The sequence below is a fragment of the Fundulus heteroclitus genome, chromosome 13, assembly GCF_011125445.2.
Source record: "Fundulus heteroclitus isolate FHET01 chromosome 13, MU-UCD_Fhet_4.1, whole genome shotgun sequence".
Lineage (NCBI taxonomy): Eukaryota > Metazoa > Chordata > Actinopteri > Cyprinodontiformes > Fundulidae > Fundulus > Fundulus heteroclitus.
In genome coordinates, this window is record NC_046373.1 from 23,359,063 (window position 1) to 23,374,867 (window position 15,805).

The 15,805-nt window shown below is 40.5% G+C and overlaps 1 protein-coding gene across 6 annotated transcripts; it reads right to left on the reverse strand.

Annotated features, from left to right (window-relative positions):
* Positions 1-1,427: 1,427 nt before the first annotated feature.
* On the reverse strand, positions 1,428-14,094 carry LOC105937755 (BCL2/adenovirus E1B 19 kDa protein-interacting protein 2). Of its 6 annotated transcripts, none has more exons than XM_036145456.1 (14): positions 13,887-14,094; positions 10,782-10,829; positions 10,568-10,650; positions 8,726-8,785; positions 8,534-8,626; positions 8,293-8,349; positions 6,746-6,829; positions 6,443-6,622; positions 4,929-5,162; positions 4,740-4,842; positions 4,508-4,639; positions 2,508-2,594; positions 2,290-2,388; positions 1,428-2,159 (listed from the first exon to the last, which is right to left on the reverse strand). In XM_036145456.1, exons 2-14 carry the CDS (start codon positions 10,820-10,822, stop codon positions 2,135-2,137), a joined length of 1,278 nt encoding a protein of 425 aa, XP_036001349.1. In that variant the 5' UTR covers positions 10,823-10,829; positions 13,887-14,094; the 3' UTR covers positions 1,428-2,134. The 6 variants fall into 6 exon arrangements, with proteins under 6 accessions (XP_036001349.1, XP_021180528.2, XP_036001351.1 ...); XM_021324853.2 differs by having other exon boundaries at positions 8,534-8,629; XM_036145458.1 differs by lacking the exons at positions 10,568-10,650; positions 10,782-10,829; positions 13,887-14,094 and adding an exon at positions 8,420-8,456 and having other exon boundaries at positions 8,534-8,648; positions 8,726-8,774.
* Positions 14,095-15,805: the final 1,711 nt, after the last annotated feature.

Genomic DNA, 15,805 nt, shown 5'->3' on the forward strand with positions numbered 1-15,805 from the left:
ATTATCAGAACGATTTATGTAATTTTGACCAGTGTTGTATTTATTTTATTGCTTGAAAAGTGAAATATTTGGAGATATGAGATCTCTGTCTGACTGTGTCGATACGTGGATGGGGAAGCTGGAGGTTAAATATTTCGTGTGCATCTAGTGTTGAAACTAAAATCTAAAAAAAAAAAAAAAGATTTAATGTAAACCTGAAAATAAAAGAAAACCTCCTCCTGGTGGGTGATCCTGTACTGAGGCTGTTTGTACAGCTTCACCAACCAGAGTGAATCTGAGCACGACGTCTGGGTGAGACGAGGGGAATTTAGCCTACCTGACACAACGGGTGATCCGTCTCAACATTTTCTCCTTTCCTCTGGACAAACACTGCGATTGCAGATAAACGTGGTTTGATCTGAACTCCCGGCTGTTACTGCCAGTGCCCTGCTTACAAGTTGATTTCCCAACAATTTCAGGGGGTTCTTCCCCGTATCGCGCTCCAGGAATCTTCCCATCAACTCCGACCCACTTCCTTGCTGAAGTAAAGCACGCCCATAGTATCATGTTGCCACCGCCGTGTTTCACACTGAGGGATAATGTGTTCAGGGCGACACGCTGTGTTGATTGGACTAGATTTTATTTAACTGTGTCAGAGTAAAAATAGACAGTCTGGAAACAGAACGGCTTAAATTTTACTTCAAAATTAAAGGAGCCATAAGCAGATATTTACTGTAAAATCAACCTAAATTATTGTCATTTGTCACCAGGATGGAAGTATGAACAATCGGTCCTCTCCATCAACAACGTCTTAGTCACGTTTTTCTCCTTTCAAGCCTAGAAGTACGGTCCAGAACTGCATCTGTTCAGAGTGTAGACCGTGTTTACTTCCTGGTTCCGGAGCCAATCAAATGAGATTTCCCAGGGTTCCTAACACAGAGAGCACCATTTGATCATTTATGTTGGCAAAAGAGCAGCAGCCTGCAAACACCAGTAAGAGAAGCGGACCAAAAATAGAACCGAATACAACACCATTTACCTAACTAAAAAAATAAAAAATCACAACAGCAACATAGCGTTTTAAAAACAGCATATTAGATTGTTGTGACTGACAAGCTGTTGTCCGGACTTGAGCCAAAAGGTGTCAGTATTACTTATAGCTCCTTAAATGTCATGCTTTTGATGAGTGCATTTACAGTAAGTAGCTGAGGGGAACAATAACTTTAAATATCCATAATAGAGACATCTATTCACCCATGTATGGTAAACTATGTTTATTTTTTTAAAGATACCACACATTTCTTATGAGGTAAGCGTCAAAGCCCCCATACAGATGGCAGAAGGATGTAGTGAATTATAATTATAGTACATGAATCATTTTTAAAACTGCAAACTCTTTAGTGTTCGGGAACATTAACCTCAAAGACAAAATAGAGTCTAACACAGGGTTATGTCAGACGACAAAAACAGTAAACCACTTTTATTTTTATATAAATCAGAAAACGTAAGCAACCACATTTCCTGATGGGTCTGGTGACTAAACTTGTCTTCATAACACTGAAAGTGCAGAGACAGGGCGACTTTAAAAAACCCTTCACCGCGTTATGGAGCTAGTGACTAAAAATGTGCAAAATCTTAAAACATTTTATTTCTTGTTTACCTAAACCCCTTTATAAAATGTCTGTTAAAAATACGAAATGACGGTTCACATGAAGTTCATGACTTGCAAATACAAACATACAACTGATGTGTTGTAAAAAAACAAAACAAAAAAAAACCAGTTGATTTTTTTATCTATTGTGGTTGATTTCAGAGCTTTGGCTCCTAACAATGTGTCTGAAGAACTGACAATTCAAATTACTTTACTGCTAAAATTCTGACAAAAAAATAGATAAAATTCAATAAAATAGTTTAATTAGGCAGCGTGTGTTCCAGCTTAATTTGCATGATGCTCTTCCCTGTTTAAGTATGTTATTTGAAACACATAGAACCAAACCTCCATCAACACTGATAAAAACTGTAAAACTAGTGTATTCCTCATCCCGAAACACAGACTGAAAGTGTCCTGGAGATGCAGAAGCAACCCCCTGCAGGGTGAGAGAACATAAATACCACAGAGTGGAATATTTCCATCTGTTCAGGCAGTACTAGAGCTTCACCTGGACTGGTTCTGGTCGTACCTGCAATGAAATCAGAGCAATCAGTAGTTCATTATTTCATCTTAAGCACAGTTTGTTGTCAGTCTTTACTGTTAGGAGTTAATCTGCTCTGTTAGTTAAGCGGTCCTTTGTGTTTTTGTGTTTAACTCACTGTCTGACACAGTCTGGGATCTGCACATGCTCAGTAGGGATGAGGTGAGAAAGCTGCTGAAGCGTGTTGACAAACTGAAGCTTCCTGCTGAACTTAGAGCTAAACAGGTGACACAGAAAGAGACAAACGTCTTTGTTTTACTGCAATGCAGTCGCTAAAAGATTTTATTTTCCCTTTTGATTTGCTGCTGAAATAGTTTAGAAGAAGAGGCAGCAAACCTGATGAAGGGTTTGATGACGGTGATGAGGATTTTTATGTACCAGGTGGGATGAACCACATAGAAACCCTTCAGGTTCTTCCTCAGCCTATAAAAAGATGGGAACCCAAACAGATTTTAAAGAATTCAGTGATTTTAGAATTGATTGTTCCCCAAACAGCTAAATGCAGCTGATTTAAAGCCTAAACGGAGCCGTTTTCAATACAGATTTTGCAGACCTGATTATCTTAAAAGAAAGTAGATGGTACAGAGGGATACCACAAACAAACTTTAATTATGTCAATCAGTAAAACAGAAATGTAAGAAAAAAAAATAGACCCAAATATATGACATTATAAATAAAAGTATAATTTAATTAGCAAGTTAAGCTATATAAATTATATTCAGTCTGTTTTTATGGGATCTGTATTGTTGAGTTAAATTTCCCTGTGGACAAAGTACTCCCTCTACTGGGATGTTGCTGAAGCAACACAACAAGACAAATACTGTAGGTGGTAAATGCATAACTCTTAAAATATCTGATTCACATTTTCAAATTAATCATGTGTTATTAAATTACTTATAAATCTTACAATTGACACATTTTACCCAATTCTAATAAGGCAAAGACAAGAGAAGATTGTTTCCATATGTGGCTATATGACAAAACGGTTTCCTTTTTTCACCTCAGGAATATCGCCAAAATTAGAAATATTCTGTCCAGGGGTGATGCTGAAAAACTAGTCCATTCATTTATTACTTCAAGGCTGGACTTTTGTAATTCTTTACTATCAGGAAGTCCACAAAATGCAGTTCGAAGTCTTCAGCTGATTCAAAATGCTGCGGCAAGAGTTCTGATGAAAATCAACAAGAGGGATCATATTTCTCCCATTTTAGCTTCCCTTCATTGGCTTCCTGTTAAATCAAGAATATAATTTAAAATGCTCCTTCTAACGTATAAAGCCCTTAATAATCAAGCTCCATCATATATCAGAGCTCTGATTACCCCGTATGTTCCTAACAGAGCACTTCGCTCTCAGACTGCAGGTCTGCTGGTGGTTCCTAGAGTCTCTAAAAGTAGAATGGGAGGCAGATCCTTTACCTATCAGGCTCCTCTCCTGAGGAACCAACTCCCAGTTTTGGTCCGTGAGGCAGACACCCCGTCTACTTTTAAGACTAATCTTAAAACTTTCCTTTTTGATAAAGCTTATAGTTAGAGTGGCTCATGTTACCCTGAGCTATCTCTATAGTTGTGCCGCTGTAGGCTTAGGCTGCTGGAGGACATCAGGGCCTATTTCTCTCACTCTGCTGAATTTTCCTACTGCTCTCCAGTTTGCATTTTTTGTTATTTAAACTTTTAACCTTATGTTCTCTCTGTCTTTTTTCTCATCATAATATACACCTGGTCTGGCATTCTGTTAGCTGTGACACCATCCAAGGAGGCAGATCATCCGCTATTACCATCTAACATAGAAAGTACTCCTGGATCAATGTGTGCTTCTGTGCTTTTGTGTCTCTGCTCTGTCTTCTCCAACCTCCAGTGGGTCAAGGCAGATGACCGTTCACACTGAGCCTGGTTCTGGTTCTGCTGGAGGTTTTTCCTTCCTGTTGAAGGGGAGTTTTCCTTTCCACTGTCGCTTCATGCATGCTCAGTATGAGGGATTGCTGCAAAGCCATCAACAATGCAGACGACTGTCCACTGTGGCTCTACACTCTTTCAGGAGGAGTGAATGCTGCTTGGAGAGACTTGATGCAATCTGCTGGGTTTCCTTAGAGAGGAAACTTTCTGACCAATCTGTCTTATTTTATTGAATTTGTAAAGTGTCTTGAGATGGCATGTGGTGTGAACTGGTGCCATACAGATACAATTTAATTGAGTAAGAAGTTTCATATTAGGGTTATTCATCAACAGTTATTTAATGGCGCAAAAGAAACAAATGGTACCCAGTAAGAATTTTGAAAACGACTGAAATAATTTTGCTCATGTTGAGCTTTTCCCTGGGTTGTTTGTGTTGCTGTTACCTCCGGTCAATGGTGGTGTAGCACTCTTTAAGCCAGCCGATTCCAGGGAGTTTCTCCTTCTGACCTCCAGCACAAAAATAAACTATCACATAGTTTTCTGCCACCATCAGCTCCAGGGTCCCGGTGACAAACCTGAAAAAACAAACAAAAAAATTAATAAAAAATAGAAATATCTAGGAAACACGATCAAAGTCACTATGAATCAGCTTCCAGATCTCTTTCAGCTTCTGACCTGAAGAGGTTGTCCATCACATACTGGTAGTTTTCCAGAGTGTTGTCCGGAAGGTAACAGGAGGAAAAAACAATGATGTCATTCTGACCGTCTCCATAATAGCCTGAGAGATGACAGCAGCAGGTTAAGTTAAACCTATGGGTAAGGGTTAAACAGGTAAACCAGTGCGCCGCCGGCAGCAGGTCGAACCTCCATGTGACAGAACCCTGAGATAAGGCTCCAGGACGCTCATGTTGACCCTCGAATCCTGAGGAGGGTCACCCGTTGTGAAGCAACGCCACCTGGTGCCTTCGCTGTCCACCGCGTCCTCCCTTTCCAAAGCTCCAAGTCCAAACTGGTCAGGACCAGGTCCAGAACCCGACCTGGACCTGGACCCAGACGCTCTGCGGCGATGGGAGGCCCAGCCGAGCCGCCGCAGGTCATCTGAAAAAGAAAAAAGAGCTGCCATCAAGCCGGCCCTCACATCAATATGAAAACATGTTCTATCACTTCTCAGCCTTATGGAAAACACACACGTTCACAGGATGAAAACAAAAAGAAACGATCACAATTATCCAATAAGAATCTTCAGTTTGATATTTGGGAACATTTCTGCAAAAAACGTGTGTAAAAACGTCTTGAATGAAGAACGTTTTCACACATGGGTTCACATGATACTGTTTCCACATGTGAAGCACATCTGATGAAAAGTTTTACATATGTATGGTTTTCCAACATGACACGGAAATTTTTGTTATGATTAGATAATTTTTTTACCAGCTCAACAAAATATGATCATTTTAAATAAATAAATTTGTCAGATTTTCGGTAGGAAATGAATGTGTAAACTTTGCAGATCCAAAGTTAGAAGAAGGGTTTTGCTCATTTGTTGTATTAAAAGATGGTCATCCAGTTTGTAAATTATTTTGAACAATTTTATTTGACTCTTTAACAATAAGAAACTTAATTCTTTTCAGTCTAGCAGTATAAGAACAGTATTCGGGTCAGTTGTTCTTTGAAAACACTTGCTGTAATTAGCCAATTTTACATAATAACTGAATTAAAAGCAGATTCTTAATGCACCAAAGTCTGTATTTGAGTAATTAAATTTCATTTGAGAGATGTTATTATGAAATTGAAGAGAATATCAAAAAGTGTGTTTTTAATAAGATGAATACTTTGTGTACTTAACATTTTCAATTGTAGGATTTAACTTTTTCTGTAACCATTTTCTCTAATTAAAAACTAAAATCTTCCATCTGCATCAGCCACCTGTGCTGGTGGACCAAATCTTTCTTGAAACATAATTAAGGGGTCACCCAAATCAGCACAGGGGCCACAAATGGCACTTTGGACGTGCCTGACTTAAAATATATAGGCAATTGTTGCAACACCAGTCTGAAATAAAACTCCCTGTTTGAAATTTTTTTGAAGAGAATAATGTTTCGGGTGACTGGGGTTCAGTGAGTACAGGAGTCATCTTCTAATCAGAAGGTTGTGGGTTCAGTGCCAGTTTCCCCCATCGTATGTAGATGTACCCTTTGGCAAGGCCCTTAACCCCAAGTTGCCTGAATGTGGCTCTAGAGTTTGAATGCTCAAGTATGAATAGAAAAGAGTTGCAGTTGCTGATGGGAATTTGCAGGAGCCTTCACATGTTACTACATTAAGATGTTTAAAGCACCAAAAATTTTCACATATCCTACATATGATTTGCTCATGGGCACCTTCAATATCCAGGTCATAGATGGGGAAGTGCAGGGATTCGCTGTCGGACGGCGTCTCCATGCCGTCCAAATCAAAGTCGAGCGCCGCGTCCTCTGCGTCCTCTGCGTCCTCTGCGTCCTCGGGTGAGGGGGAGAGGGCGGCCGAATGCAGGTCGTCCGACGTTATGGAGCCGGTCCCACCTGAAGGAGAAATACCATCACCTGTAAGGGTCGGACGACTGAGGCGACACTGTGAGAGCATGATACAGAGAGACACAGATAAAGAAAAGAAATGTCTAAGTGATAAAGCCTCGACTTTTTCACCTAAGGACAGACTCAGAGATGGAGCCGCCAGCACTTTCTTCTTCATTTGTCGGTCCCCCGTCAGAGGCAGACTGCTGGGGGGAGCTGCAGACAGAAATGACGGACATTCAGAAGGCATACACAATATACAATAACTTCAATCAGGACTAAACATGTACGTGTAAACATGTAACATCCCTTTATATAATTTATTGTAATTTAAACCTAAGCACACTTTAAAGGTACTATCCAGTGGTTTATTTGTTTCACTAACAAATGCTCATTGACAGTAAAGGTGTCGCTGTATTATTACAATTTCTCAAAATACTAAGTTTTTAAAAAGTGCACTGAAGGGGGGAAAAAAAACAACATTCTGCTGTTTCTGCTTTGTGTATTTGAGTCAACGACATCACTCGAGGCACGAGAATAGCTCTGATCAGCGGGAATTCAACATTATGGTGAACTATTAGGAGGTAATTATGGACAAATTTTGACATAGGTTCTGAGGCATTTTGAATTCCTGGTGAAGATTCTCAGTCATCCAGGTCATGGTCATTCCAAAAAAAGTAAAAAACAAAGCAACTGGACTTGTTTTCCGTAGTTGAAGACGTTTCGCTTCCTCTCCAGGAAGCTTTCTCAATTCAAAAAAGTGGAGAGGAAGGGAAACGTTTTCAACTACGGAAAACAAGTCCAGTTGCTTTGTTTTTTTTTACTTTTTTTGGAATTTTGAATTCCCTTCCAGTCTGCTCTGGCCCTCTTCATAAATCTGTTTCCACATGTTTTGTTGTTGCACATTTCTGGCAGAAGGCTTGTCTGCAGCTGTACAGAATACCATTACACACCTCTGAAGGACGAATATGACCAAAGCGTGCAAATATAAAGGGAAAAACAAGAAGACGGGTGCATTATGCGATGTCATGGGAAGCAAGCACATGGAGACTTGTTTTTGGAGAGTAGATGTTATCTTGATTAATTACTAACAGTAAATCAAAGGAAATAAAAATGACCCTGACATGTTGATCGGGGATAAATCGTTTCTAAAATGAGGTTGATTGCCTTTACAGAAAAATTTGCCTCGCAGCTTTAAAGGTTTGACTTTTCTTGCCACTATGCTGTTGCATTATATTACATGATTTTTTTTTCTATAGTGTTTTAGCATAGTTGTACTAAGGAGTGCCATTGCAAACATGTTTCCCCACATTACTGGTGCTTACATGAGCATATGCAATTTAACTTTCCGTTTCCGAAACAGCAATTAAACTAAAAACTGTCCCTGCACTAAAGGAGGATCCATGTGTCAGGCCTCCGGTCACTTCTTTGCCTAATTGTTTTTCTATTTAGGACTCTTATATATCCTAAGTATGTCCACTTTCCTATTTTATAAAGAAACATAATAAACATTAGCTTAAGCAGAGAGACTGGACTGAAACTTTAAAAAGCAGCCAAAAAAAAAATAAATAAATAAATTAAAGATCATAAAAATAACCTGAGCAAATATTGACTGTGACTACTTTAAAGGACTTTAAGAAACACAGAAAGAAAAGGAGCGACAGACTGCTCTTGTCTACCTGGTCTGCCTCTGCCGGCTGGTTGTTTCTGCTCTGGTCCCTCGGACTCCTCAGCTGCTGATGGACGAGACAAACACAGGAAGTAAGTGAGGAAACTGAGGAGGAAGAAGGAATGCTGCAGACTCACCTGGCTGGAATTCAGACTCCTGCTGGATGCTTCCCTCCTGACATTAAAAGGTATAAAACTGGTGAGAAGAGACCTTTCTGAAGATTATACAGAATCGTGTGCGGTGTTGCTTACCCTCTTCATCTGCAGGTTCATCTGCAGGTTCATCCGCAGCAGTTTCTTCTCTTCCTACTTCTACTTCTTCTGCTTCTCCTTCTTCTCCTTCATCTCCTTAAAACAAAAGAACAACCTACAGATCGTTTTGCAGATGGTCATCCTGTCTTCAAAATGATTATGAAACAGAGACTCATGTCCGGCGCCTCTTACCTGCCGAGTCCTCACCTGGCACCGCTGTAGCAGCTCTGCCTCCACCTGGTTCCTCGTCTTCTGTTGGGAGACGACAGGTTTGGATTATCAGCTCAGATAAAGAATAAAGTTTGATTCTCCTGATATTCGATAATGCTGGGTTTTTTTTAAACTATAAACGTAGCGGAACAGATATCAAAAGATTCAAATCTTGTCAAACTGTACACATTTTCTTCACACAGACCCTTTTAACATGTAAGATGAAACAACAGCAAACCTCAGGGATATTTCATTTTTAATGTTTTTGAATAAAAGTGCTTGAAGTCAGTTATTGGGATGTGTTGTCTCCATCTCTTAAAATAAAAAGTGCTGTACACTTTAGTTTCTTTAGGAACAATCCCATATTTAGAAATACTAATTTTTAATAATATTAGGGCTCCTATTTTCATTTCCCGCCTCTTTTTAAGAACCCTGTTTCCCAACAGGACAGCGCTTTGTCTTCTCCTATATTTCATGCGCTCTGAAAACGGCTCCACGGTCCAGAGGGCCACAGCTTCACAGATCCTACACCGTGTTTACCGTTGGGGATGAGTTTCATACCGGACTAGTTTAGGCTGGCGTGAAAACGCCCGGTCTTAGTCATGTCTCACCAAAATGCATGGTTCTGGCCAGGGAGGACATGCGGCCTCGTAACAGAGCCAGTTTTACCCAAACAAATTTACTTTATGCATGTGAATTACAGATGCACCTATGCATCAGTGGGTAGGAATTCATGCGCGGTTGGTTTAAAACATCTTCTGACTGACTGACGACTCCATGTTGACTCCAAAAGGACAAACCAACCAGCAATTTTTCTTTAAATCCATGGGAAAAAAATTGTTTTCTCAACCATCCCGGGTCTGTATCAATGCAACTCAGTCACCGAAATACAATGAAAGCCCAGGAGTTTTGGTCAGATTATGGAACAACAGATGCTAAATGTGTCTTCATTGAAAAAAAAAATCTCTGGGGGGCCCACACTTTGGAGCCCAAGGCTACTGCCCTTATGTGCGCTTTTTAAGGTTTGGGGCCCCTGGTCCTGGTACAGTTTGGTAGACTCCACACGGTTATATTTGTGATGTTAGTACAGAAAATGCATTTTTCTGGTTTACCTCTAAAACAACCAACTTAAAATTCTCAGTTTCTCTGAATATTAATTAATTAATTTATATCTTGTCTTTCCCATTTTGAGGTGTGGCTGGAAGAAATTGGTCCTTTTCATGACCTTAAAGGTCAGTGGAAACAGTTAGTCATGGAAACCAATTAAACCCTTTTTTAAATATCTGAACAACTTAAAAAAAAAAGCATAAATAAAAAAAAATGCTTCAGTTATATTTATTTTAGGTGAATTGTTGAGGGCACAAACAAGTGTGAGCTGATGATTTTCATTAAAATTATTATTTCCTAATGTGATATTTTCCCCCCATGGAATAAATGAACTTAAGTTCACGTTTGGATTCCTGTAAATTATCCGATATTATTCTCCTGCCATAAAAATATGAATTCACGCATGACTACATGTGCACGACTTGACTAACAACGTTTTTTTATGATGTTGTTTCTGCTTGACCTGGGAAAACATGACAACTGTGAGAAACTACAAACTACTAAACACGCCTTTCTGCTGAAACGTTCATTAATGCTACGGCGCTTTAATCAGTCGAATAAGACAATTTATCCTCTGTGAGAAGTTGCATCAACATTTGAACAGGTCTAATACTAAAATTACAAGATGAGAGAACAGCAGAAGCGGACGACTGTGTACGTGAGACCGTTTAGCAGCTGTTTGATCATGAAATGTCTCATTGAGAGTCCCGGTTGTACCTGTCTGGGTTGTTGTTATAGAAGTGGTTTCATTTGAAGGAGAGTGCTGCTTGGTGTCAATCTTCTGATCCCCCAGAATTATCCTACAGAAAAGCACAGTGGATGAATTTAAATTAAAAACGAAAGTATATTTTAGAGCTCAAACGCTGGTGTTTTCAGTAATTCAGTAATTCACCGTAAATGGAAATCAAAAGTCTCGCGGACGGATTCTTACCTGGATGTCTCTTCCTTGTTGTCTCCTCCTGTGGACTCCATGTTTCTCCTGTTGAGTGGGACAAAAAAAAAAAAAACGTTGGTACAAAAGACAAATCCAGTTCTTGTTTGATTTTTTGCTTCAGATGCCACGGATGCAACCCGAGTTAGCTGACAGAGGCAGGAACTTAAGAATATCAGTTGTCACCTTCACAAACCTGTTTTTCGGTAAAACAGGTTTTACATCACATCAGATGTAAACCAGTTCATACTCAGTTACACACAGGTTTACATACACACATCTAGGGCAGGAATGTCATCTTAATCTTGGGATTTTGAGCCTTTATGTTAACCATTCACTTCAAGGATAGACTGCTTGTACAAACTACAACTAAAATAATAAATAAATTTGTTCAAATCTAGCTGAGGTGAAAAATCATAAATACTGGCTCTACATACAGTTCAACAAACATAAACATCACTGTACACTCTGTGCTAAGGTTATGTCCTTGTGTGGCTGTTGTCTCCGTCATTGATATTTATTTGTTTAAAAAAATTTTTAGGCATCACCCATCTTACCAATCGTGTTTTTTAACAAAGAAAACCCCAAAAAACAAAACATGGATGCCACAATCTATAATTGATAGATGGTCTGCAGTTTCTTTACCCAAAGTAAGAGCAGCTTCTACTATAATTATTTCTGGATATTTCGCCACTCTTGGCTGAATTTGTACATTTCATGTAAAATGTAGTTGAAATTCTAAAATTTCTAAAACATTTGGGATCATTGCCATGCTGGACCCTCTGGCTGGACCCTGGTTGAATCCATTTTCCTTCTCGTCTTTTGGTAAGGTTGAGGAATTTAGAGCAGGTAGCTGTTCTTAGTTGTTCTAACCACTTTGTGCAATACAATAGTAACCCTGGAAAGTGAGACAAGCCCCACAGCATGATGCTGCCACCACCATGCTAAACTGTGGGTGAGGTATTCTTAAGATCACAAGGCTCGCTGTGATACCTTTTTGGTTTTCTGGCCGAACAGGTTTGTCTTTATCTTCTGTAATCATGAAAATCTTCTCTAGGAAGATTCCAAAAAAAAAAAAAAAGTAAAAAACAAAGCAACTGGACTTGTTTTCTGTAGTTTGAAGACGTTTCGCGTCCTCTCCAGGAAGCTTTCTCAATTCAAAAAGTCTGGAGTGATGTAGAGTACCAAGCTTTATACTGCTGCCTAACAAAGGCCTTGTAATGACTTGTAACATTACAAGGCCTTTGTTAGGCAGCAGTATAAAGCTCATCTCCTCCAGAGATGAGCCCTACTACCGGGGTATCATCAGCAAACTTTATGACGATATTATTAGGGTGGGTGGAGGTACAGTCATGGCTGTAGAGAGTGTTGAGTAGGGGGCTTGGCACACAGCCTTGTGGAGAGCCGCTGCTGGTGCTCAGTGCCGAGGACAGGTGGGATCCTACTCTCACCATCTGGGAGCGGTCTGTCAGGAAGTCCGTCATCCAGCAGCAGATGTTGTGGGGGAGACCCAGGTCCCCCAGCTTGCTCACCAATCGGCTCAGAATGATGGCGTTAAAAGTCGAGTGAAGTGGACTGGTGGGAGTCGAGTCTGGGTGCCAGATGTGAAACGATGTGAATCCGAACCAGTTTCTCCGACCACTTCGTGATGATGGGTGTTAGTGCCACTGGCTGGTAGTCATTGAGACTACTAATGTTTTTCTTCTTTGGCAGAAGGAATGATGGTGGAGGACTTTCAGCATGCTGGGATGGAGAACTGGGTGAGGGACTGGTCAAAGATGATGGTAAAACGCCCAGCTAGCTGATCTGCACTGTTCCTCAGCACCCTCCCTGTCACACCGTCAGGTCCAGCAGCTTTTTAGGGGTTCTCCATACTTCCTGTACAGTGATAGTCTGGCTGTAGAGAGATGCCTGCTGTAGTAGGGGCTCCACTGGTGCTTCAGCCTTGAAACGGGCCAAGACGTGGTTGAGCTCTTCTGTAAGTAAAGCATCGCCAGAGATTTTATGGTGTTGCTGGATCTGAAGTTGGGGATGTGCTGTACCCCTTACCACACATACCGACTGTTGTTGCTGCTGAATTCCTCCTCAATCCCCTGCATGTAGTTCGCTTTGGCCTCTCTAATGCCTCCCTTCAGAGAGGCTCGGACACAGCTGTACAGATCCTTGTGTCCGGATCTGAAAGCGCTGTTTCTCTCCCTCAGCAAGTTCATCCAGGGCTTCTTGTTAGGAAACACCCGGATCTAGCTAGAGGGGTCTCCCCTCTCCAGCACACCTGATTCAAAAGCTTACATGACCTCCTCAGCATGCCATCAAGTGCCACAGAAGCCTTTTAATCCCCAAGGCATTTAAGTCAGGTGTGGGTTAGCAGAACGACACCTAAAAGATGCGGAGGAGTGCGTCCTCAGGACCAGGACTGAGAACCACTGTCCTAACCAGTTTGCTTTCCTATTCAGTGGAAACCTAGGAACTGATTGATAAACTAGCTTTGACACACCTTGTCTCAGGTCGGGACTGTCAATAGATCTTCAGTTCCTTGTACTTTTGGTTTGTTCTGAGTATTGGTCTGTCTAATTAGTACAAATAAACAATGTTTATGTTGAAAACAGGAAACATCCATTGCGCTCAATCATGATCACAAATGAGAAACTAATAGGTTTGAATGTTAAAAGAACACAGTTGTTATGGCTTTCCATGCCGAAGATGAGAGTGAGGAAACTTCTGACAGCAACTGTAGGTCTTAAATAAAAGTATATAAAACAGAGCAGCCTGTATATGTATCATTTAAAGCGTGTTTTATGTAATAATGGGTGCTTCAGAAGACCTGAACACGCCGAAACGAGCTGAACTGTTGACACAATGCTGGACAAATGTTGCTGCACCAAGAGTTTTGCTCACTGGAGCTGAACCAGGAAAACAAACCGAGCCCGCGTAGTCGTTCATAAAACCATAATCCACAATGATACCGCTCCTATCTGATCGTAGGCAGATCAGAGTCAGTCATAGAGATGGAATGAGCTACAATGTGAAAGTCCAACCCCGCCAGGAAAAAAGATAATAAAAAAAAACACACACACTTTACTTTAGAGTAGAACTGAGCAGACTTACAGCGGCTGCCTGAGTCCCGTCGGCCGGCAGGTGAAGGGAGACAGGTGAGGACGGGTGAGACGGGTTCAGGACAAACAGAGAAGACCTGTGAGGGAACCTGCTCCACACCTGGTGACTCAGGTGATCAGTTTATGAGCGGACTCTGACACCCCTCCTTCCCTCCTCCCACCTGTGTCTCACCTCTCAGCCTGTCTGTACTTCCAGATATAAAGAAATCGGAGGTGTGTTGCAGCAATGAGGGTCCCGCCCTGTTGCCGTGGTGACCGTGACTGTACAAGCAGGCGTGCCTGGGTGGAAACGGCATGTTGCTGCCTGCTGAATGTGTGCGCATGGTAAAAAAATTGGTTGTACAGCTCATATTAGTGTGGTTTGGCAAGCTACGTCTCACAGGGCTGAGATTTTGCAACAGACTGACAAGTTTAAAGGGCATTTGCTTTTTAGGAAACAAAAGCCCCAGCGATAAACGTCTAACTGCACATGCTAGCTGCCTAATGTATGTTGAAAAAATTTGTTTTGTCTGATCATGCAAACACACCACAAAGACCAAAAATAAAAACTTTTTAAATAAAACAACAACGAAAAAAAAAACATTATAACTTACAGGTTGTTTTTCAATGAATTTTCTGTAATGAGAGGCACCAGATTGTAAATCAGCTTGGAGTCACTGAAAGCATGGAACAACCTTTTTTAACTAGATTTTAACTAGATTTGAAAATCTTCAGTTTATGCAAATAACCTTCATCCATCCATTATCTTTACACGGTTGTTTGTGTAAGGTCGTGGGGGGTTATTGGGTGAGAAACGAGTCCCGCATCAGAATATTTCCACCAAAGTCTAGAACTAATCTTTAAAATCCCAGTAGTCCCATACCATGAGGATGCAACCATTGTGCCGCACATGATGCTCTGGGATGGTGATGCTAGCAAAGTAAATTCCAGTATAAATTACAAAAAGGTTTGTATTATTATTATTATTATTATTATTATTATTAGTAGTAGTAGTAGTAGTAGTAGTAGTAGTAGTAGTAGTAGTTGTTGTAGTATTTATATTATAAGTAATTATTAAAGATTATATCAACAAAATATGGCAGGAAAGATGGAATACAGGAGGAAAGAAAACTATTTATATAATTTACAAAAGGAGGTAATTGCAAGATGAAGTTTAGCAGTGAAGAGGCAACAGGAAATATGGATAACGCGAACACACATCCATAGACATTATATATAACCTGTATAATGTTTATGCACATGTCTAAATGGATTTTAGAGGTATACATCCATCAGGGGCCTGTGCACATTGTGGAGGAGTAGAAAGTGTTGAGCATGTTTTGGTATAATGTAGAAGATACGCAAGAGAAAGAGAGGAAATGAGAAGGCCAATAAGTCTTCCTATGAATATGATTAATATATTAAGTAAGACTGAGTCAGATTCTATAATAAAAAACACTAGTAAAGTATTCAAAGCTGAGAGAATTTTATGTTTTTTTTAATGTAGATTTTATGTGTAGTAGAGTACAACTCCAATGGCGGTATTACACAGCGACTGTAAACAACCAATTACATTTACAGTAGAGGAGAACAGCATGAATGTTTTTAGGTGGCAAAATTTGTATTATTACTTGTACCAGTCAAACTGAACCCTCATGAATATCTCCTTCCCAGACAAAATACGGTAACAACAAAACATTGCTGCTTTGGTGTCTGCCGGAGCGACTCGCGGTAAGCTCACCGTGACCACACGAAGGGACTTTTTTTCCCCCCCACTTCTTTCCCCAAGTCCTGAAGGAATCTTGAGAAATGCCAACGATGCATGCGAGCTTGTAGGCGAGAGGGCTTTACCGTGGAAAATGTGACCAAGCACACCTATATGTGCTCGCTACATTTCGTCGGTGGAAAGGGCCCAACTATTTCATTTCCAGA